Source organism: Gossypium raimondii, chromosome 5 (genome assembly GCF_025698545.1).
Source record: "Gossypium raimondii isolate GPD5lz chromosome 5, ASM2569854v1, whole genome shotgun sequence".
NCBI classification, from domain to species: domain Eukaryota; kingdom Viridiplantae; phylum Streptophyta; class Magnoliopsida; order Malvales; family Malvaceae; genus Gossypium; species Gossypium raimondii.
The window spans coordinates 8,393,144-8,415,815 of record NC_068569.1 but is presented as its reverse complement, the minus strand read 5'-3'; the positions used below and the strand labels follow the sequence as shown (position 1 = coordinate 8,415,815).

At 34.4% G+C, this 22,672-nt stretch overlaps 2 protein-coding genes across 2 annotated transcripts; both read right to left on the bottom strand.

Moving 5' to 3' along the window:
- Positions 1-325: 325 nt before the first annotated feature.
- On the bottom strand, positions 326-9,963 carry LOC105768014 (uncharacterized). The gene is made up of 14 exons (XM_012587700.2): positions 9,594-9,963; positions 9,088-9,492; positions 8,716-8,991; positions 8,366-8,500; positions 8,127-8,252; positions 7,462-7,506; positions 7,264-7,368; positions 6,905-7,047; positions 6,690-6,813; positions 5,010-5,084; positions 3,561-3,926; positions 3,345-3,437; positions 2,198-2,348; positions 326-959 (listed from the first exon to the last, which is right to left on the bottom strand). The coding sequence occupies exons 1-14, from the start codon at positions 9,801-9,803 to the stop codon at positions 718-720; spliced, it is 2,496 nt and encodes an 831-aa protein (XP_012443154.1). The 5' UTR covers positions 9,804-9,963; the 3' UTR covers positions 326-717.
- Positions 9,964-10,868: 905 nt separating this feature from the next.
- LOC105768013 (methionine S-methyltransferase) lies at positions 10,869-22,288 on the bottom strand. The gene is made up of 12 exons (XM_012587699.2): positions 21,842-22,288; positions 19,299-19,492; positions 18,962-19,168; positions 18,767-18,862; positions 18,051-18,239; positions 17,792-17,980; positions 17,459-17,695; positions 15,986-16,120; positions 14,842-15,159; positions 14,497-14,676; positions 11,982-12,941; positions 10,869-11,613 (listed from the first exon to the last, which is right to left on the bottom strand). The coding sequence occupies exons 1-12, from the start codon at positions 22,053-22,055 to the stop codon at positions 11,290-11,292; spliced, it is 3,243 nt and encodes a 1,080-aa protein (XP_012443153.1). The 5' UTR covers positions 22,056-22,288; the 3' UTR covers positions 10,869-11,289.
- Between the last annotated feature and the right edge of the window lie 384 nt (positions 22,289-22,672).

Here is a 22,672-nt window from a genome sequence, read left to right as displayed (position 1 = left end):
AAAATGTCACAACAAATTTAACCAAAAAAAATTAATATGGTAATAGTTGAACCTGAATTTTAGAATTTAAAAAGTAGAGAAACTAAATTCCAGGGACTATAGGCACAAATGTCAACAATTTCAACATGCTTTCTCTTGTCATGTTGAAAAGAATTGTGAGAATAACTTCTGCAACCTTACTATCTTAATGAAATAGCATATGACCGCGAATTTACATAGCTTGATAGGAGTAAATCACCGCGAATTTACACAGAACAAACATAACTGCCCCCTACGGAATTTTTCATATAAACATTCAATGCTACTAAATCAAAGACAAGAGCAGTAGTTTAATTTGTTTGTGTCATTGAAGTCGATGAAAAACCTATTTTAAAAGCCCACCCTAAACCCAGCTGCAAAATGTTTCCAAGACAGTAGACGATCTTCAACAAAATGTGTAAACATAAAGGAAAAGACCTATGTATAGCCGTTACTAAGGGTGGGCTGAGCCTTAAAGACATCGATAACCTTGAGAACCAAATTTAATTCTAGCAATTTATATGCCAGTCTAGCTATGATCCAAAAAAGGAAAAAAAAAGGTCTAGCAGCCTTGACCTAATAGGTTACTAAAAGCCCACAACTAATTTATCACAAAAATTGGTGTGTTGCTAGTAAAATTTGTACTAGGATAACATTCATTCTGAGCATTGATCTTAACCAGAAACTTGAGAGTGAACCTCAGGTTTTCATAAACATTTTTCTGAACTCATCATTTGATTTTGGCTTCTCATCTTCCTCTTCCCGGGTTCCAGGTTTGTTAGTCCATCCAAGTGGTTTAACATTTCTTGGCACTGCAAATGTGTTCTTCCCTTTGAGCTGGATGTTCTCAATGCGCTTACGACCTCTAGATCCCTTTGAATCTTCACCAGATTCTTTAGATACAGATCTCCCGTGGCCTCCACTTTGATTACTAGCTTCTTCTGCAATTTCAGCTTAGAAAACATTAGAATCTGAGACTAACCAAGCAAGCTAAGGGGGATACAGCAAACCACACACAAAAGAAGCAAACTTTTATTACTGTAAAACTAGGATTAAACAAAAGCGAAGGGTGACATACGTTATCCAGACTGGAGGGTTAGTGTCAGATACAGGTATGATTAAGCTCTGCTGAGTTTTTACATATATTTGGAGAACCATAGCCCATACTTTTATGTCTGAATACGTCTCAGACACAGTAATTTAAGATCTAGATGAAGGAACAGAAATAAATGTAAATGTGATACAAATAAAAAGAAAACACCTCGCTAAAAATGCACCATATGCCTTAATTCAAGGCATTGGACTTGATACTACAGCATAATACAAGAAAGAACCAGCATATACAAAAGAGGTCGGACATACTTTTCCACAACAGTCTGATTAAAGTACATGGTTTGAACATATATACCCTTAAAATGTAGGAAGACTCAAATTAAGCTCTAAACTTTTAAAGATGGAAGAACTAGCCCTAACTGCACAAGTGAAAATCTTCATTTTTGAATACTTTGAAAGGGTTGTCAATTAGATATGGCAAGAAAATTTTAACAATGGGGCCACAAAAGAATTAAAAAGAAGAAGAAGAAACATACCTTTAGATCTCCACCCCAAGCCACTTAAGGGATTTTCTATTTTTTTAAGGGATGGAGATCTAAAGGTAAGTTTCAAAAAGAAAATAGAAACATAACTTCAGATATCTATTCTATGATTTTTACCAAGATAAGCCCTTGCAGAAAGATATCACGTTACCAAGATAAGCCCTCTCAAGTTTCTCATAAATTAAAATACCAAGATAAGCCCTTCCAGAAAGATATCAAATTACCTTAACAACTGTTAGGCTTATGGTCAACTGGCATTTTATGCACTTCTAGGAGGCTTTTCTAATATGACAAAATTAGAGGACAGGAATTATCAAACCTCAGGCAAAAAATATTTTCACTCAGCCAATTTTGTTTAGCAGGAATTTTATTTCCAATGTTTTGCAGGCATACTAGCCTTCAGGAATGAATATTATCAATTTTGAATTCAAATATTCATGCAAACAACACATTGCACATTGAAAAGGTTTGCGATGCATTTAATAAATTAAGCATCTGTACCAATAGCTTGAGATGTATGTGCAAATGGAAATAAAAGTCTAAGGAGAGAAAGGAGAGAGTAAAATTATATCCCTTCAGCTTACCACCAGGTGCAGTATGAGCAAGGGATTCTCTCTTGCCCTGCTTTGGATTTGACCGTGCAACACTCAACTTCTTTCCAAGAAACATTTGCTTATTCTTCGCTACAGCTGCAGCAAGGTGTTCATCATCCTTAAAATCCACATATGCCAGTCCCTTCAAAATTCAATAAAAGGTATAGAGCATCACTACATGAGCATACGACTGAAAATTAGCTCTAAAACTATGTAAAACACATCGAAAAAGATTAAAACATTGAAAAATTTTAATTTTCTAGACTATGAAAGTACCACCATAGACATATAACTGATAATATTCATAGAGAATCATAGTCTATTAATCATCCCACAATAAACCATTAGACTTTAATTAATATTGCTGAATGCTTGAGACAGCTCGGTGGAGCATATCAGCTGTGAATGCAAGAACTAAACACAAACAGTAGGAAATGACATTCTTTATCATAGAATGATGCATGCAAAATACTACGAAAGCCTGAGATTGTTTAAACACAATATTCCTCCTAGGGAAAGTTATCGCTATACTAAATAAAACCCCTGACCAAGTTGCTTTAACTAGGCCAGTAACACCAACTCAGTTGAAAAAAAGGCAAAAAAAAAAAACCACCAGTTAATAAAACACAAGTTGTTTAGGATATAATAGTCTTTCACTTTCTTAGAAAATATGGTTCAAATCTACTCTTCTCTTAAACTTACAACTTTACTATTTTTCTCTATTTCAACACTGTACGACAGTTGCATTCCTACTTTTCTCTATTACACATTTTCTTTCTTTAACAAGTAATTTATGTTTTCAAATAACTTTGGTTCTCATGTTCTTTTAAACATTTATCTAACAATATTTTTGTTAATTGTTTCATGTCACCACAAAATGGGTGTGCCATAGACTAGTCTACCAACGGAGACAGTAAAACTCACTCATAAAGGACCTTAAACTGTACAGGACATAATTTATACTACTCAAGAAAGATTGTGATATAGAAATTCAGCCTAAGCACCAGACTGACTTCTAGTAAGCAACGTATGCAGCTAGTTTCCCATGTCTTTTGTAACATGTGCAGTACAAAAACAAAAAAACAAAGCATGTGCATGTGTGTGCAAGTACACATTCTCAAGGGGGGGGGGGAGAGACCCTTGATTTTCCAGTGAACTTGTCATGCAGAATTCGAATTGCGGTGACCCCACCAACATCACTGAAGAATTGATGGAGATCTTCGTCTTTTGCCTGCTCCCAAAAACATAAACTTGTCATCCATACATCCAACAGTAAACAATATCAGAAAAGAGCAAGTCTATCCATTTATTTGAATAAAAAGTAGAAGAGCAGCAAATTAAGGGTCCTACTTACCGTAATGTTAAGATTTGATACAAATGCAGTGCACTGATCTTTATATAATCTTGATGTAGTATTCTTAGTGTCTTTCATCTGCTTCTCATTTACCTTTTTCTCAACCTTGCCTTCTTTCTCTTCCCCATCATTTGCTTCAGCTAAGTTCAGCCCTTGTGTGTTCTCTCTCTTGTGCAATTTCTTATTTTGAGAAGTATATTTTTGCCACTTAGCTGGAGGCTGCTCATCAATTGCACTTGAACCTGGTTTCCTCCTCTCACGAGATGTGTTCTTAAGGGTCTGCTCTCTTTGATCTATTGCTCCAGTGAAAGATTTAGATTCCTGTTGTAACCTAAATAATTGCAGCTCCTCAAGACGAGGAGTAACCTGAGAGATGGTATGGAAAACAAGAGTAATTCTGACTTTGATAAAGGCAGACAGGGCTATTCATCAACCAGATGACACTTTGTTTTTAACATAACCAGACATTACAATATTGTGAATTTTCTAAGCATACAGCAAGTACAAGAGGATGTTAAAAAATGTACTAAAATGATGTTTCAGACTCATGAAAGGTAGTTTCCCAAGGGCAGCAGAAAGGGTACTTTAATACTTAGATTTGGATCAACAAATCATTAAGCTTCACAAGCATAAGTCACTTACAAACTGACTATCTGTGACCAACAACTATCAAGGAAACATAAATAGTTAATGGCATCACATTAATAAGGGAAAGAAAGTACTGAAAACACAGAATCCAGTCTAGTAACTTTTCACTAAATAAGAAAATACCTAAAAGGCACAGTACACCTTTGTTTAATAGGGATAAAATATGTTCTCAAACTTCACCCTGAAACTCAGTAAGTAAATAAAATACTGTTGTTCAAGACTAAATAGTAGAGAATTTTTAATGGAACCAAGATTTGCAGCATGTTACTACTAAAGGTAGCATAATAAAATTAGATCAGACCTATCATCCTTTTCACACCTAATGGCAAATCTCCACCTAGCCAATGAGTAGCGAATGCAATAAAAAAATGTTATACACGTGGATTAATCAGGATAATGGACTTAGAAAGTAGACAGAATAATCACCTAACGAAGTGGTGCAGGTAGGGCAGTTGATGGAGAAAGCAGGTGATTTAAGATTTCAATTTTTACTCCACAGTACTTATTCTTTTTTCGAAGATGAAGTAATACAACACTTGCTTCTTTGTTGACTAAACTGCCTACCCTTCCTAAGAAACTTTGATGTTAATAAAAAAGATAGCTAGCCAAAATATAAAATTCTTAAATTCCTTACAACTTCCAGAATGTATTTTCCTACTTAGTATATAATTATTTATTGAATTGAATTTAAACCCATCTACAAGGAAGTGGAGTTCCATACTTGTAAAAGGAAATGTGTTAATTATCTGAAGCAAAACAACATGAGCAGCAGAACTGGAAAAAAAAAGTAAAATTCAGTACCTTTTGCACAGCATGGTTGAGGTCTTCCAGTGTTCCAAATTCCCTCTCAAAGCGCAACCAAGAATGGCAGATGTCCTGAATGATTCTGTTTTTTAGGCAGGAATATATCATCTAATTTAAAGGATATTTATAATGCAGTAGAAGAAAATTCTGGAGTACGGCATAAAAGAGCCAACACAAATTACAATCCCAAAAGATATTATTATTCATCTTAAAAATATAAGTAAACCATTCTAAGTTATCATAGTCACTGTAGTAACTAACTATAAAATTATGAAAAAAGGACCAAGACAGGTTGTTGGCTATATCAGTTGAGAGAAAAAAAATCAATTAATCTTAAAAAAGACGGCAGCGACAAGAAGAGTAAAACTTAAAAAAATGACCATATCACAGAAGAATATTAGATCTATGGCCATAAAATAAATTATAGCTCTATCTCATAACATTTGTACCCGTACACACACATGCACATATAGAAGCTCACATGCACAGTAAGGCATATACAGATGCGCATGCATAAACAAGTCTAGTATAGTATCAGTTCCACATCATACCATCAACTAGAGATAGAACACTCAATGTTAAAATTGAGAAAATTTTGACTTCCATATGATAGAAAAGGAAAAAAGGGAATGATATCTGCTGTCATCCGTTACATCTGATTCGTAGTGTTTTCTGGTTTCCATGAGCATTGACACATTCTGCTATACATTCAAATAGATAAAACTACTGTGGGCTCCTAGGGTGCAACTTCATATTGGGCATAGAAGTAAACAGTGATATATATAGTCCATTATAGTTTATGATTAAAAGTGATACAACAAATGAAGAAGAAAATTACTTTTCATATATGGATTTTCAATACTGGCAATTTAGGACTTCAGTTCATAGTTTCTGGCCATTTTATGCAAACTGGAAATAATTTTATACATCCTGTAACCTGGGCATAATATCTAGCTTGTATTCTTCCAGAAATCACTCTAGAAAGTTGCCAACTAAAAATCATACTACTAGAGGTCTAGGAAGAGCCTTTATATTTTATTAAGAATTTATCAATGAAATTATAAGAAATGCGGATACTCATTATTAAGAATGAAGGCCAGAAGCACATTTCGTCCTTCACCTTTCCCCTCTCTTTCTACAATGTTCTCAGTAACTGTTCAAAGCATAAGCACATGAATTAAAAAAAAAAAGTTCTTTCTTCTAATTCACCTGCTGCACAAAACTTCCATTGACCTTTCCCTTTAATTCTGGCCCTTTGAAGATTTAATCTCCATGAACCCTAAAACCTCTTAATTTTCTAGCCCCAGGGAAAAAACTTAAATAGGCATCATTCCCCAGAGATGTTCTAAGTTACCACGTTACTGTGAGCACCTTAAAACCTTTTCCCAAAAGTAAACAAGTTAAACTAATCAATAAGTAGGAAAAACTATATATGATCTAAACTTCAATGCTGTTCCAAATTCATGTTTCTTATATTCTCACATTCTGCCTTGTAGTCAACAGTAAGAAAAGTAAAAAGAAGGGAAAAAAGCCAAAAAGGAAACATAAATATTTGCCATACAGATAGAAAATACATCAATTTATTATTTTAACAACCCACTGAACTGAAGACTGAGCAAACATTTGAACATAATCAAGTCATACAAATTATATTTACATTAAACATGGAAAATGTACCTCTGAACCCGTTCCACTAAATCTTTTGCTGTAGCATCTCTTATATATGGCCCTGGCTTCATTTATATGATCTAATTCAATTTCCATTGCTATATAACTTTTCCATGCTTCCAACATTGAACCACTGCACAGATGGATACATTCGTGAAACCTCTGAAACATCAGGTATTTAAAATAACAATACAATAATGCATGCAAGCTTTGAAAAGTCAAACCAAGTTTTAAGCAAGCTCTCCCAAACACCACGAGCTGCAATTAAATCGTTGCCCAATTTCAGCTCTAAACGGGCCCAATAGGCATGCAAATGCAGTAAACCATCAGTGTTCTTCATGTGTGGTGATAAGTAATCTGCTGCTTGCTGGAAGAGAGACTACAGTGTCAAACTCAAACATAAAAAAGGGACATATTGCTAGCCCATACATAAAGAAGACCATGAATTCCAAAATGCTTTTACATACAATTAAAATGACTCAAAACAAGGACTATACTTCAATGTGCTTGATAACCTTCAATCACACTTGCTTAACTATGAAAGTTATTTTAAATATGGAGATGAAAAAGTATGCATTCAAACCTGAAAAGATTCCCTAATCATTGAATAGTTCAACACACCATCTCCACTAGCTGATGAAATTCTACGTCTCAAGCCATCTACTCGGGTGAGGAACAAATCGAGGTACTAGAACAAACAAAAGAGGTTAAAAATATTCAACACATGAACAGTATCAAATGAAGTCTAAAATAGATACAATTTAAAAAAAAAAATCCATACCTCCTCAAGGGTTGAAAATGTGCATTTAAGGGACTTCTCAAAGGCCTGAAATAAATTTAAAGAAAAAATCAATTAAATGACCTTAAATAGAATCATAAAACAATAAAAGTATTTTACACATTACTCATTACAAACATGTCAAGGAAATTTCCTTTTCAAAAATCTTGAAACTATAATAGGCGATTATAGAACTTCTAATAGTTCCAAAGCAAACTACCAAAATTGAACTGCTCTAAATCTACCCTGAAAATGTGATAGCATTCAGTTTATTTTGATGTGGAAATAAGATCATATTACAACATGATGGAAACAATGAGACCAAAGCATGTTCAAAAGGTGGCATAGGGGATTTTGAAATTGAACCGATGTTTCTATAGGCCTGGATAAATTTTCTCCACATTTTTATGTTGTTCTTTTGAGCTCATAGTAAACCTTAGTGCAATGCTTGATTAGCAGAAACAAAATATATATACGCATTTTTTCCCTGGTCAACTGATGTTTAAGAACTTCCTAGAGCTCCAAGCCAAAATTCAGGTATTATATGCAGAAGCTATATGTTATCCTACAATGATGACTGAAGATCAGACTTTGAACAACTATTTGATACATTATAATGTAGTCCAGACAGAGACAAGAGTTACTAATCTCTGAAAAACACAACATACAGCAGATATCTCTTTCTCAAAAGCAAGGCCACGCTCCAGACACAGCAAATAGCGAACCCAAAGTTCTCCAACCCAGGGACAGTTTCTTGTAGCCCTGGAATAAACATCCTTCACAACATTTCCCACCTAAAAGGAAAAGCAAGAATAATTTCTAGTATGGCAAACCCAATTAGAAGTTATAACAAGTAAAAGAAAGAACTTTAATGGTTAATTGAATAAGAGAAAGTAAAACCAAGAACCTTCAAGGTTTTATCAAGATAGTGAGTATAGTGAAGCCAGAGATCATTTGATACAGGAAAGTCAGTTATGGCACGTTCATACAGAATTTGAACTCGGGCTGGATCACCAAAAGATTTTTCAAAATCCAAGTAGCTCTGCAACAAATGAATTATTAATCAATTTAACCAGGCGGAATGATGCTAAAGCCAACACTTCAATAGCGTAAAGAGGCAAGAACAATATTTCAGTCTCATAAGAAACAAGAGACAGTGCCTTAAAGAATACATGAAGAAACCAAATTTGACTTCAAAGTCAGAATTAAATAAAAGAATTTCCACACGAAAGAGATTTTAGAGTATGATATGTATACCATGTAATGCTGAAACCTTTCAGACTCAGATATATCCTGTCTAGTAATCTGTTCTTCATGATGTGCACGAGCATTGTACATCTCCTCTGCCTTCTGGTAACCCGAAGCAACATGGGAAGAAATCCCTAAAACATCGCCAGGTTCAGCATCAAGGGAATTTCCTTGCTCCACCTCCCATGCCTTGTAGGCTAGAAGAGTAGACTTCAAGCTAGCAAGGGGAATAGACAAGTATCGATGGAATATACTCCGTATGCGCTGGACCTGTTTCTCTTTAGCCTGAACAAGGAACGGATGATTAGCAGTCCAACTCAAAAACAAATTCTTTATGAGAAACTGTATTTGAGTGTAAAGAAAAAGGTATCATGCTGAGACCTGGATGTCAGATTGGTCAATAGTTAGTAAAATAGCTTGCTCGTATTGGATATATGCATCCCATATTTGAGATCCTTGAGAAACATGAAGAGCAGCGGCAGTAACAGCTCGCTCAAACAGATTTCTTGCCTTTGAAATTCCATCAGCTAAACAATCACGCACTTTTGGATCATGTTCTTGCACATAATTTAGGTACTCACACCAAAGGGGGATAGACAGATACTCAGAGATGCCTCTCTCGTAAAGCTTCTCGACTGACTCGAAATTGGACTCATTAGAAAGAGAAGCTTCGTCTTTGGCCCATTCCATCCACATTTCAGGACTCAATGGAAACAACGTATTCATGTTTTCCCTTGCTTCTCTTAGTTTCTCTATTTCAGCACTTCTCCTCAAAAGCTTTATGTACTGTGAAATCAAATCAAATAACAGGAAATAGTAGCATTAGTAGTAGTAGGAAAATACGTTTACGTTTACTTTCACTAAGGAGAAGGAGGAATACTGTTTACCTGAACATGTGCATCGTAGTTGGAAGGATTGGTGGAGAGCTCGTATTCTAGGGCTAAGAGCTGTTCATTCTGATCTGCTTCCTCTTCTGAATCGCTTGACTCCGAATCGCTGCTGGATTTCTGACTGGCTTTAGGGTTTTCAACAGCATCGCTCTCCTCCATTTCAGTGTCTTCTTCCATGGAAACTTGTGGTTTCTCAAACTCCTCCATTTTCCTCTCTTTTTTCCTGTGTTTTTTTTTCCTCTTCTCCTTTAATCTAGACCCTTTTTATAAGAATGAAATAATAACACACGATTAATCAACATGGTCTTCAAGCGAACGCTGGAATGTGTTCTCTTTCCCCCTTATGAAAACGCTGTGAAATGTTATTTTTTATTCTCCTGCCAAAAGAAAATATTTATTTATCTTTAAAATATATATTCATTAAGAAAATTATTTTAAAAGTTACCATGTTCAAATATTATCGTGATAATATTATCTTTGCAAAAAAAATCATTTCGTGAAATACTTGTTATTCAATTAACTCAATCAAGGAATCAAATAATATTATAGATATCTTTATTTTTAAAATTGAAATTTTCATTAATAGCACAATAAATTTATAAATTTGTTAGATATGTTAAATGAAAAAATCAAAATTTTATTCATATTTTCTTTATTTCTTTTAAATTTTTATAATTTTAAATATTTTATAATTTTACTTTTTAGATTTAACTTTTTTTTACATTTTTTACTTTTTAAAATATAATTTTTATATACTTTTTACATTTATATTAAAATTGCATACTGAAAGGATTTCCCTCATATGAGCTTTGAGCTTCTACACCCCAAAAAAAAAAAATCTCTGGTCTCCTCGCTGCAAAACAGGCGTTCACTGAATATTCTATAACGCACTTTGCTTTTAGTTGGTAATCTGTCCAAAGTAGCCATCCAAGAGATAACCACACTGTGCCAGCTTACCTTAGGTTGCCTATCTCACAATGGTTCCAGATATATGGTGTATTATAACTAGAACTAGGCCCTGTCTAGTTGGTACCTTGTTGCAGCAAAAAATGAAGTACCAAATTCTTCAACTTCGTCACCTGGAATTCTGCAAGCTTGGCAGTTGCAAAAGGCTCCTGCCCTTTTCTTGTACTTTATTTCGTTAATCAGACTTCAGATGTTTTTTAACTATCAAATTTTTGCATATTAAAGTAAAAAGGGACATCATCAATGCCATCGTGCATGATCTGTGCAAAAGACAAGGAAAAAGAATGTAAAGAAGTAGTGATCGAATGAACTGAAACAAAAAGAAAATGATTTGATTATTGTATGCTTGGAAATTGTTCACATGGAAAGGAAGAAATAAGAAACCATAGCTTTTATAAAGCAGTAGCCAAAGCTAATAAGAATCAACTTGTGGAAACAACAACTTTCTTTGAACACCTGTCTTTTAACAGTTTGCTGTAACTACAGCTTTATGAAGAATGTTTCCATGGTAAGGAATGATTTTTTTCATTATGGCTATAAAGCAATAGCCAGAGCAAATAAGAATCAACTTCTAGGAGGCACAACTTTCTTTAAACACCCGTCTTTTTAACAGCTTGCTGTAACTACAGCTTTATGAAGAATGTTCCTATGGTAAGGAATGGGTTTTTTTCCATTATGGCTTTGTTGTGAAAGTGATGAACTAGAAGGTAGGTAATGATATCAAAATTCAGTTACCAATTATGCTTTTAAATTTGTCTAAGCAAGCCAATGCTAGCTCAAATTCACTCTCTTCCAAGGCAACAGTGAAGCGGCAGTAGCCAGGAATTCCAGTCCATGAGCCACTGTTGATGCACAAGCCTGTGGTCTTGGCAATGGCTTCCCTGATGGTTGCATCATTGAGCATAACTTCATAGGCAGCATCCTTTTCACCACTATTAGTGTCTTTAAGTGAATGGCTCAGCTTCACAGTCTTGTCGAGGAAAGGGGGCTTTGCCATCATTGAAACACCAGCACAGGGTTGAAGCACATGCCATCCACATTTTTCAAGGGCCTGTTAGAAGAATAAAAACAAGGAAAAATTAACTGCGAAGTTTGAGGAAAAAGTTGCCGCTTTGAAATATTCAAAACAATCCCTTCAAGGACAATAAATAAGACTATGCCAGGCATGGAATAACTTGATTTGGAAGAAGCTGAGTGTAATTGCTGTCAAAACACAGTTTAGTAATTGATAGAGATCAAGTTCCTGTTTTTTCTAAAATTGCATTGGGATAAGATATCAATCAATGCTGCTTTAGATATAGTTTTACACTTCAATAAAGCAAAATAATATATCTTTCACGCCTTGATAAGAGATGCCAAGTTAAATGTAGTAGACAGTATGAGTGAACGCATCAGGATGGAAGGGGAAGAAGATGTTACCTCTTTCAAACGCTTAGTTCTGACTTCCAAATTTCTAATTTGTTCCTTGACAATATCCAACATGCCTCCTTTCTGCTCTCTCAGAGCCAGCAACTTCTTGATTGCATATTTCTCTGTGCTATGAGGTTTGCTTAAGCCTGGATAGCTATGAAATGTGTCAATTAAAAATGGTTGGTTTAGAGCCACAAACCCAAATTCGACTGCTCCACTAAGCAGTTTCAGAGACAGTCCTCCAAGTAAAGAAACACAGAAAGCAGGGTTGCCAGAGGAAGATAGTTTCGGCAGAAATCCCTCCAAATTCCATCCACCCCAACCATCAAAGTCAAATTCCAGTCCTGAGAATGAAGTATCTATTACCACTCTTGCCCCGAATTTTGCACATGCAGTTAAAATGTTCTCCATCTCTTTGTTGCTATAAATCAAACCGGTTGGGTTGATTGTTGGACCAGAGATATATACCCATGGGTTTTTCACAGTCTCCAGTGTTTTGTTGAGTGTTTTCTCTGTCAGCTTAAATCCTTCTTCAGAATTTGTAGGGATGCTTACAATGTTCGCTTTCAAAAATTTGGCAGCAGAAACATGATTACCATTTGAACCAGCTGGAAAGCACAGAGTTCCACCTTCATGAACGCAGCAAAGGACCAGTTTACTAAAAAGAGCTTGCAAGCAGTCTGAATATATAAAAGCTGTGTTGCTATCAATTGGGAACCCATAGTTGCTCCTAACAAATTGCTGTATACTGTGAGTGACATCAATTTCAAACTCCCCCATATTTTGTCGTGCAAAACTTTCAAAGATAGCAGCCTTAACTGGAGAAGGCGTTGGCAAGAACCATTGATCGACATCCATATGTATAAGAGAGTTCTCGTCACCAGAAATGGACAATTCAGCATTATTAAGGACTGAGATTGCTGAAGTAGAGAAACCGATCACCTCAACTGATTTGGACTTTTCAGATCTCTGTAAGAAAGTAGAAAAAAGCTCCTCATATGGGAAGAAATCTTAGATTCACAAATAACTAGGCATGGTAAAATTTTATTACGAGTGTGTTTGTTTAACAGAGTTTTGGGTATTTTTTAGTTGATTTGGATATAAATGGAGGATTGGTAGTCAAACCCTCTAATTGTAGTGTTTGGTGAATGAAATTTGCAAGAACTTGTTGAGTTAAAAATTTCAAAACAAAAAACTCTCAAAAATTACTGCCAAGATATCAGTAGCCTCTATTGTCTTAATTAATTTATGTACTTGTGTAAGATGATTTCTTATGCAACTTAAGAAATTTGCAAATAAGGAACTTAAGAAATTTATTTATTTAAATTTTCAAAAATATTCACTAATTAATTTATAAATAAATACTTAACAATAAAATATGTCATGCCCTTATTTGTCCTATACATATCAACTTTCAACTATCAACTAAGTTTTACTACACTTTTAAATAAACAGTTAATAGAATCAGTTGGTCAAACCCACCCCTGCAATCAGCAATCAACTATAAGCCAATTGCCAAACAGGGCCTATATATACATATAACCAACAACATGATAGGAACTTGAATGATATCTAGAAGAAGAGGAAATATTTAACATTGGACAAGTGCACCTCTAAGAAAACATAGATCAACTGGTGTTATACTGTGATGGTTAGATTTTGAATTTTTCATTCTGTTATATTTTGGATTTGCTTCACTAGATTTTTGTAATTAGTTTTAGAATAGATGATAAAATCGGTCAAACAAGTCCTCAAATACTTGAAAAACACCGCATATTATGGCTACATTCTCTTCTTCAGACATACTCCCATTAGCTGGTCATAAAAAAACAGCCAACTATAGCCAGATCCTCAACTAAAGCTGGTCATTGTCACCGCTGCTAAAACACTTTGGGTGTTGCTCCTTTTGCAAGAACTCCAGGCTCATCTCTCTTGTACTCCTTAAATTTTCTATGACGATCTTAAAACCACATATTAATGTTGACATTTTGTTTTGCATAGCAGGATGAAGCACATGAAAATCAATTTTCACAGTGTTTAGGACCATGTTGAGCGCAAAACTTTTGAGGTCAACCACATTCATGTAGCCGATCAACTGGCTGACACACTCACGAAGGCCTTACTCAAACCTGCCTTAGTTCATCAACTTCCCAAGTTAGATGTTTTTCCACAATCCCAAACTTAAAGGGGGCGTATTAGTGATACTTTAGAATCTTCCACACCTAGTCAGTTTGTCTTTCTATTCGTTAGCATTTCAGTTGTGGTTTGTTATTTGAATAATAGTTATTATCATGTTCAGTTTCATTCTCGTATAAATTCAGCCAATCATCAATGAATAAAACACAACTCTCTTCTTCATCTCCTCCAAAACCTTATAGCCTTTACTTATTATCAAGAGAAAAACGACTCCTAGTTGTTTTTTATGTCAATATGAAATGGATCTATAATTTCACTGGTAAAGTAAGTGTTGCCAATGGAAGAATGGTGATTTCTATTCTATATACTTGAGAGTTAATGTGCTAACCTGTAAATGTGAATGCCTGTCTGTCAGTTGAAAGGCTAGAAGCTCGTGAAACAGATGTCCATAGTAGTATTGGCTAATCAATGAAGTATTCCCTTCAAGTACTTCGACAGTTTTTGACAAGGCTTTTAAGATAGCCTCATCTTCTGATATCACAAAGGCAACTTCTAAATCTGAATAGACCTGTGAAAAGGTTCGTGCAGCAACATATGAGAATTTGTCAAATCATAAACAAACTAAAAGGAAATTAAAGAGACTGAAAGTCAAATTAATAGAAGACCATTGAATTAGCCCTTGTAAATAGAAAACACCATTTGATAGGTTGACCAAGTTGCCTTAAAAATATACCTGATTTTTTACCAAGCCACAAAGGATCGCTGCATGTGAGGGCAGAGGAGTTCCTGATAGATATTTGAGTACCCCATTGGTAACTGGAAGGCTCGATAAATCAAAGTGGTCAGATATGTCTAAGAAAAGACGAGACCCAATTTCTCTGGTGGCATCTAATAATTGCACAAAAGCTGAACTAGTAACCGACTCAAAATGAGCTATCCCGGTAACCACAACCTGTGGCTTCAGCTTTTTTATCAGCTCTACCATCAAATCTGACTGGCGCGGTGCATCAATGACGGTAAGAACATCCTCAGACAAGCCAGTTTCTGCAGTCTGCAACATGGACATATAAAACTCAGCAATGACATTGATGAAGAATCAGGATTTAATTTAGGATTCAAGTTTATGAATAATCATGTTACTTCAGTTTTGACTAAGTTTTGGATGATGACTATTTAAGACTCAATATTGGGATCTTCTGTCTATTGGTTCTTTCTGGTTTCTCCCGTAATTCTTCTATTTCTCTCCTTATTTCCTCTTTTTTCTCCTTTGTTCCTTTTGCCTATCAGTAACATTCCCTCTAATTATCTAACAAAAAGAAATCCCTCTTATTTCAAATTGAATGTCCACTTTTGAGCGACTTACTTAGATTAAAGTGCATCGGTAATTGAGGTTAATGAAGCTAAGGTGAGTCAATGGCTGACAAGCACAAGCTCAAGGTTGGCCCAACTAAAAAGCTTAAAGTTCAAGTTTTGTTAGGTCTACATTTTGTATTTTGTTAGGTCTACATTTTGTACTCAAGCTTGGCACAACAAAATAATCAAGCTACTTGGCTCAACTCAATTAAACTCAATTATCTACCTAGACAAGGAGCTTGAAGGTGGACTTCTCCTGTTTGAACTTAAATTCAAAACTCAAATAAATCCAGTAAAGAAACTAATACTATATCTTATCTGTACGTATATAATATTAAATTTTTTGGAATTTCATTTGGTGTAGAGTATTAAAATGCTCAAACAAAGATCAACTCAAGATCTAAGTGGCATGAGATTGAGCACAGATCAACAGAAAACAAGTAGAGTCTGAATAGTGCAGCTAAGTTCAGGTAACTCAAAACTAGCTTGACTGATGTACATGCAAAATCACAAATAAAACATACCTCAACAGCCAAAGATGTTAACCATTTCCTGGGTAAGTTTCGGGTCAGATGCTCATCAACAATGGCAAGACGGGGGGAGAACAGCCGAAGAGCATTCTCAATTGCCACAGTCCTCGAAGGAAAGATGACAACATTCTTGCATATTATTGAAAATAGTGTCAGAAGTGCAGAAAATAGATAAGGTACTCAGATATGCTAAACAGCATTTGCATGTGGAATACTTTAAAATGCAAAAACATTGTACCGAGGTGCAAACTACTTTGAATTATGAAGATAGGACAAGACTGCAGCTATATGATGTATCATCACTTGCAATGGTCAAGGAATTTAAATCTTAGCATCAAAATAGAAGATGTTACCAAAAAATTCTTACACTCAGTATTACTACAAAAGTTTCAAGCCACCTAACTGGACAGCATTAAGAATAGAAGATGAAACCCAAAAGGCATTAATCAGAATTGGTATTAAGTAGTAATGAAATGGAAAAGCCATAAGGTCACCTTCAATGCCATTTTATTGATCAAGGTCATAAAGCTAAGCTCAAAAACCAGAAACTACAAAGGAGACCCTTGAAGAAAGAGGTATATTACATTAGTTTCCAATATGCCCAATCAACCATTATAAGCATAACCTGCAAAGGTTTGCTTATATCATACAGCAGAATATGACTTAAGGATATTGAAAATCTCTTAAAAGGATGGACTTTATTTAATTATATTACATTAGTTTCCAATATGCCCAATCAACCATTATAAGCATAACCTGCAGGTTATGCTTATATCATACAGCAGAATATGACTTAAGGATATTGAAAATCTCTTAAAAGGATGGGCTTTATTTAATTATAGTTGTATAATGCACGAGCACATATTCGAAAGATAAATATTTTGATATTCCTTTATTTTCAAAGTAGAAAGGCTAGCTCTGAAGCACCAAATGGCATGTAAATTAATTTCCCGTAACAGCCGTTGCACTTTTCATTTATAACAAATATTCAACACAGAGTTTTCTTTCTTCTCCTCCATACCTTAAAGAGTTAAACCTAATGACACTCAACAGAAGTCAAAAGGCAAATTCAGTGTATTGTATAATAATACAAGAAGAATGCATGTCGAACTATCTCCAAAAATCAAGGTGCCTTCTATAAGAAAATGAAAATACATGGAGCAATCAGCCTACTAGATCATTATGCTTATATCATATCAAAAACTGAAACCATGTAGATATTGCATGAGTTTTCGACATTTTTATAATGATACCTTAGCCTATCCTTATTTCCTCTACCAACCATCCTTTATTCAATTCACATCAAAATCACTTGGTACAACAGAAATTCACAAGCTCTTGATTTACAGAAGAGAAAAACAAAACTCCAGCAGATAATGAATATTTAGCAGCAGGCAAACTGATTTATCACGTCATTTGAGAGGGGAAAAGAGGGGGGTGGGGGGAAAGTCAAGAATGTTTTCTTACATCAGAAGTAAGCGGAATATGGTGGTACGTTTTCATAAACCCAGCAATTAGATTGCGAAATCTTTTACATCCAGCTGGTAGCTCATATGGGAAGTACGAATTCTCTTTCAAAATACTGGCAAGATAAGCCAGGAATGGAATCTTCTCATCTGCAACTAAATCATCTTCAAAAGATAAATCTAAAGAGCTACTGATCTCTTGGAAGCCACTTTTAAGAAATTCAAATATTACTTTGACCTGTCAGTTTAAAAGAATGATCAGCCATTTTATTCTTCCCCAAGCAGGGAAAAGATATCCACTAACTACAAGCCAAAATCATTATGAAATGCCCACCTGGTTTGGTTGACGAAGTTGACAACTGTAAACTGATAATCCATGAGAGATACGGCCACCAGCCTTTCCATAGGCCCATGCTGTTCGAGCACAAATAGGCTCATCTCCTGAAAGCCCCATAAAGAACTCAAAACGGTGTGGACTATTCTTCTCAATTTCTACTAAAGCTGAAATATCTGTGTCCCCAGCCTGCAAGAAGATCTTTCAGTTGAGTACACCCGGTTGAAGAAATGGTTACAACTTTAAAGGATTTACTTGCCTGAAGAACTTTGGTTTGCCAAAGCCTGGTAACACGGAAACCACGTCTTTCAAACAGGCGTTTACAGACGCCTTGTCCCGGACGGCCTCCCATATTGAAGATCATAATTCCTGTGGGTTTAATGACAGCTATTCCTTCCTCAACTGCTCTGGCAATCAGACCTAAGCCAAATTGATCCTCAACAAATCCCTACATGGGAATGAAATTAAAGTTGATGCATTCAGAGAGAGGATTTTTAAATTTCTTTGTCTTTTTTTATAAGAATGAATGTGCACATGATATTCACAAATTTGACAGCAATCTTGTTGCGTTAGCATATTATATAAAGGAAGAATCCAAGACTTGAAAGAAGTTAAAATACATATGACTGATAACTAGATTGCATGAAGTTAATAAAGAGAGAGAATTCAAAGTTCCAAAATGTTTCTCTACAGAAAAGTTTCTAAACTTTTATGCAACCTAATAAATTATAATGTGCCTAGGCGTCCAGAGTTGAGCCAAGCTGATCTTGAAAAAGGTCCAATATGGAATAAAAAACATATTTCTTTCAAAAAGGACCAGCCAATGTTTGTGTCTTGGTTATAATTAACTGTCCCAAGGAACCTTATCCATGAATACAACTAAGCCAGAGTAAATAGTCAGAAATGTGAGCTTGTAGCACCTTATTACTTTTCTAACATACTGTGTAACATGGAACCAATAAAGAAACATTCAACCTGAAGTGCACAATAATTACTCAAGGCGTGTAGAAATTCCTCGCTTGCATTTTCAGTGATTAGTTTTGACATTGCCTCTGGGTTTGGATTAAGAATCTGCAAGGAGAAAAAACGATAGAAGTATTGCGGAATCAGGATTTTATGCAACTTCATTATTTACTACACAGCTATACCAGTTATCAACTGTCACACTACCTGAGGTATGCATCCAACAATCCGTTCAAGTTGAATATCACGTTCCCTACAATAAGATAGCAGGTCAGATTCATGAAACTCCACCCTATCAAGTAAGGTTTTCTTTTCTACGTCATAAATTGGTTGGCCTTTCTCATCAAAAGCGTTCATGTACAAGTTTATCCAAGAAACCTTCACTGCTCGTGGATTTATATCAAGGCCATAGACCTGCAGAAGATGAATTCAGGCACATATTGGTAGGTACTTGAAAGGATTGAACAACTAATTCTCCATGCATATAGAACATGAGGAACATTCTATGTTTGTGCCACTAGGGAGAAAAACTACAAATTAAAACCTTTTCAGGCAACCATTTCTCAGCAATGGCTATAGATATCCATCCGTTTCCACAGCCAAGCTCGGCAACTATCTTGTCCTTGAAAATGGAATCTGGATGCCTATTGAGTCCTTCATAAAAGGTAAATGACCAGTCTTCTGGTACAAAAATGCTCGGAATCACCATCATTGTCAGTTTTTTCCTTCCCGGATAGCCTACGCATAGTGCAAAATATGTTAAAGCAACAGAACTCATGACGTATGACAAGCATATTACAGGCTATAAATGCTTCTATTGTATAAAAAGGAAAATAGATAGAGGAGAAATAACTGCTAATACAATGGGATTCAATGCATGGACACTTGTTCGCACCCATCTTTCATTTGAAATAAATTGGCGTGAGATAAACAGTAGAGATCCAATCAAACTATAAAAATCAATATTTAAGATGTTGATAAAAGAAAAATGTTAAGATGTTGAAGGAATATGGTTCAGGACAAGCAATCCAAACTCATTAACACATCCTATGGCCATATATTTATATGTAATTAGAAAAGGATGAGAACACAAGTTCGAATTTGGAGAAGTATACTTGTTGAAAGAACTTTACCTTCAATACTTTCGACCCTACAGGATAATTGGGATACTCTAGTTAAAGGAAAAGAAAAAAAAGAAGCGAGATGAAGATACTTTAAGGTTCGTGAAGCAAGCATCTACAAATCGATCTTGAAGATTGTGATAGACATTGGAATAATTCAAAATCTATTGCTTTGGCTTCAATGCTATATGCCAATATAAGGGACAAAAGAATTATGCCACAATTATGTGTTTGGTATTGGACATTGACAGCTTGAAAACACTATACTGGTTAAGGAACCCTTTGGTGGGCTAGCATTACAATCTCATCTGTATTTTGCAAAGTATATTTCATGTGATTTAGCAGAAAATCTTTCTGAAACGAGGCTTTCATCTCAAAGAATGCTTCTATGTTATTATAGTGGGACTTATTAATTTTGACTCAAATCTAAAACCTCTACCTAATTTACTTGAATTTAACTTCATAAAACATTAACAATCTAAACTAATAAACAATTTGTGCTCAAAATGATTGAGCCTAAACCCGAACTAAACCAAACCTGAACTGATTCGAACAGGGAAAAAAACCCAGTTACCCTATAATTTGGCCTAAATTACATGATAATATATTATTATAACATTACATACAAATTATTATGACAAAATACATGAATCATTATGAACAGGTGTATGTTATATACTTTATTCTAAATTTCATGAAAATGAATTATACTTTTTAATTAAAAATAATGCTTTTAAAGTTATTGTTTATTAAATAAATATGCATAACGATAAAAGTATATTGTAAAATAATTATAAGTATACCCATAGTAATTAAAATATATAATTTATTTTAAATATTATTATAAGATTATCATTATTAAAGCATTTTATTATTTATTTAAAAGATTACTATTGTAAAAATATAACAAACTTATTAACTAAAAATACAACAAGTTTATTAATTTGTCAAATCCAACAGTTTGATTAAAATAAAGATATGAGATTTAACTTACAACCGATTAATTAAATTTTATCACTATTACAATAACTCCATTTAAAAACACTATTATAATTACATCATGCTTCTTTTTTATTTTCAAGTTTTCGGACACTTGCCACCGACATAAAACATACCATTTAATCATTTTCAAAATAGTAATTAAAAGTCTTAACATTCAAATAAGTTATTTATGTTTCAGTTATGTGTTTATTAAGTTGATTTTAAAAAATAAATTATACTTCAAAGTCATTTCGAATTTAATTTAAATTATTTCAAATTCATAAAAATATATTATTTAATATATATAATTAATATAATATTATTTTATAATATAATATTTTAATCGAGTTTATGCTAAAAAATCTTATCCAATGACCCATATAAAAAACTGACCTCTAATTTTACCTAAGTCAAGAGCCCAAAACTAATCAAATTCAGCTTGTGGACCAAGAGAGTCTAGGGATAAGGCTGAGGGCCACACTAAAAGTAAAGGACCAAACAGGAAGAAGCAATTGTGATCCGAATTAAACGACAAAAACCAAAATTAGTTATCAGTTTTCTTAATCTGAAAATTCAAGCGATCTTGATTGGTTCTCTGGATAGACGATAAAGTAAAAACCATTCAAAAGAAAGACTGAAAAAGCATAAATATTTTAGAACCAAAAAGTACGGGTTCTTTTGGCTTTTGATAGCAGTGCTTATCGCATCCTCTTAATTTATATTTAATTTTTTAAGTAATTATACTGTTAAGTTGCATATCTATCGTTAATGCACCAAAATAAAATATTACCTTGAGTATGAGAAAAATAAAACATGTTTGTAAAACCAAGAAAAAGAATAATCCCCAAAAAATATATTTTTTCTTTTCGTATTCTTCCACTTTCTTTGAACTAAACACTTTGAAATCGAAAACAAAGCAGGAATAATTCCTAAGGAATAAAAAATGAAATTTAAGGGCAAAGGCACAGTGGCATTGAACACCTACCTTCATATTGGTCCAACTGAATGTCCTGGATCCGGAAATGGTACTTGCTGAAGCAATCATCTGATGATCCGACCTTGGAATAAAGATCCGAAAGGAAGACCCGGGAGTCGACGCGCGTCTTCGGATCCTCAAGCCTCTCCAGAAGCGATCGGAAGGCAGCGTATGCAGCATCACCCGATTGCTGGCACTGCTTCAAAAACTCCTCCACCGCCATGTTCACGCACACTTTCTGGTTCTTCTCTTCTCTTTTCTTTTCTTTTTTTACCAGTTTAAGAGAGCAAATATATACTTTTTTGCTGTTTAGTTTTCCCGATTTTACTTCGCTACAGGTTGGACTTTACTATTTTGGTCGAGGTCTCCAACTTTTGATCCTTCACCCGTCTACACTTCAACGTTTTTTTTATGTTTTTATTAAATTATTTTTTTGACTATTGGCTATTAATTTATTTTTATTTTATTTCCATGCGGCAATAATTTGTTTTCTTTTTTGGTCAAAGCAATAATTATGTTTTCTAAGAGTTCCAATTTGGGCCTTCAGCTTTGGATGCAAAAATGTATGCAAGATGGAACTTTTTTGTTGTACTATTTTCTTGTTTGGGCAATGCATTTCAGTTTGCAATTTTCACCACACTATTGCTCTTAATTTTTCTAATGAAGTTTAAAGGTATTGGTGCGGGGAAAAAATTCGTAAAATCTCAATCTTAATATTTAAAACATTAATATTTGTTTGGGTTATTAGACTTGACAAGGGTTTTAGGAGTATATAGTAAAATATTAAAAATAAATATTTAAAAAAGACGCGTAACAATTGTTTAAGGTTATTTGTGAAAT

Bases quoted from the DNA above. Each gene is read 5' to 3' on its own strand.
- LOC105768014 (XM_012587700.2), bottom strand. From the start codon at position 9,803: ATGGAGGAGTTTGAGAAACCACAAGTTTCCATGGAAGAAGACACTGAA. The intron at 6,814-6,904 runs GTTTGACTTTTC...CCATCTGTGCAG, and splicing joins GAGAGCTTGCTTAAAACTTG to TGGTTCAATGTTGGAAGCAT. The intron at 5,085-6,689 runs GTACATTTTCCA...AGAATCATTCAG, and splicing joins TTAGTGGAACGGGTTCAGAG to GACATCTGCCATTCTTGGTT.
- LOC105768013 (XM_012587699.2), bottom strand. From the start codon at position 22,055: ATGGCGGTGGAGGAGTTTTTGAAGCAGTGCCAGCAATCGGGTGATGCT. The intron at 17,696-17,791 runs GTGGGCATTTCA...TTAAACTGACAG, and splicing joins AACTTCGTCAACCAAACCAG to GTCAAAGTAATATTTGAATT. The intron at 12,942-14,496 runs GTTAGCACATTA...ACTTTCTTACAG, and splicing joins ACAGGCATTCACATTTACAG to AGATCTGAAAAGTCCAAATC.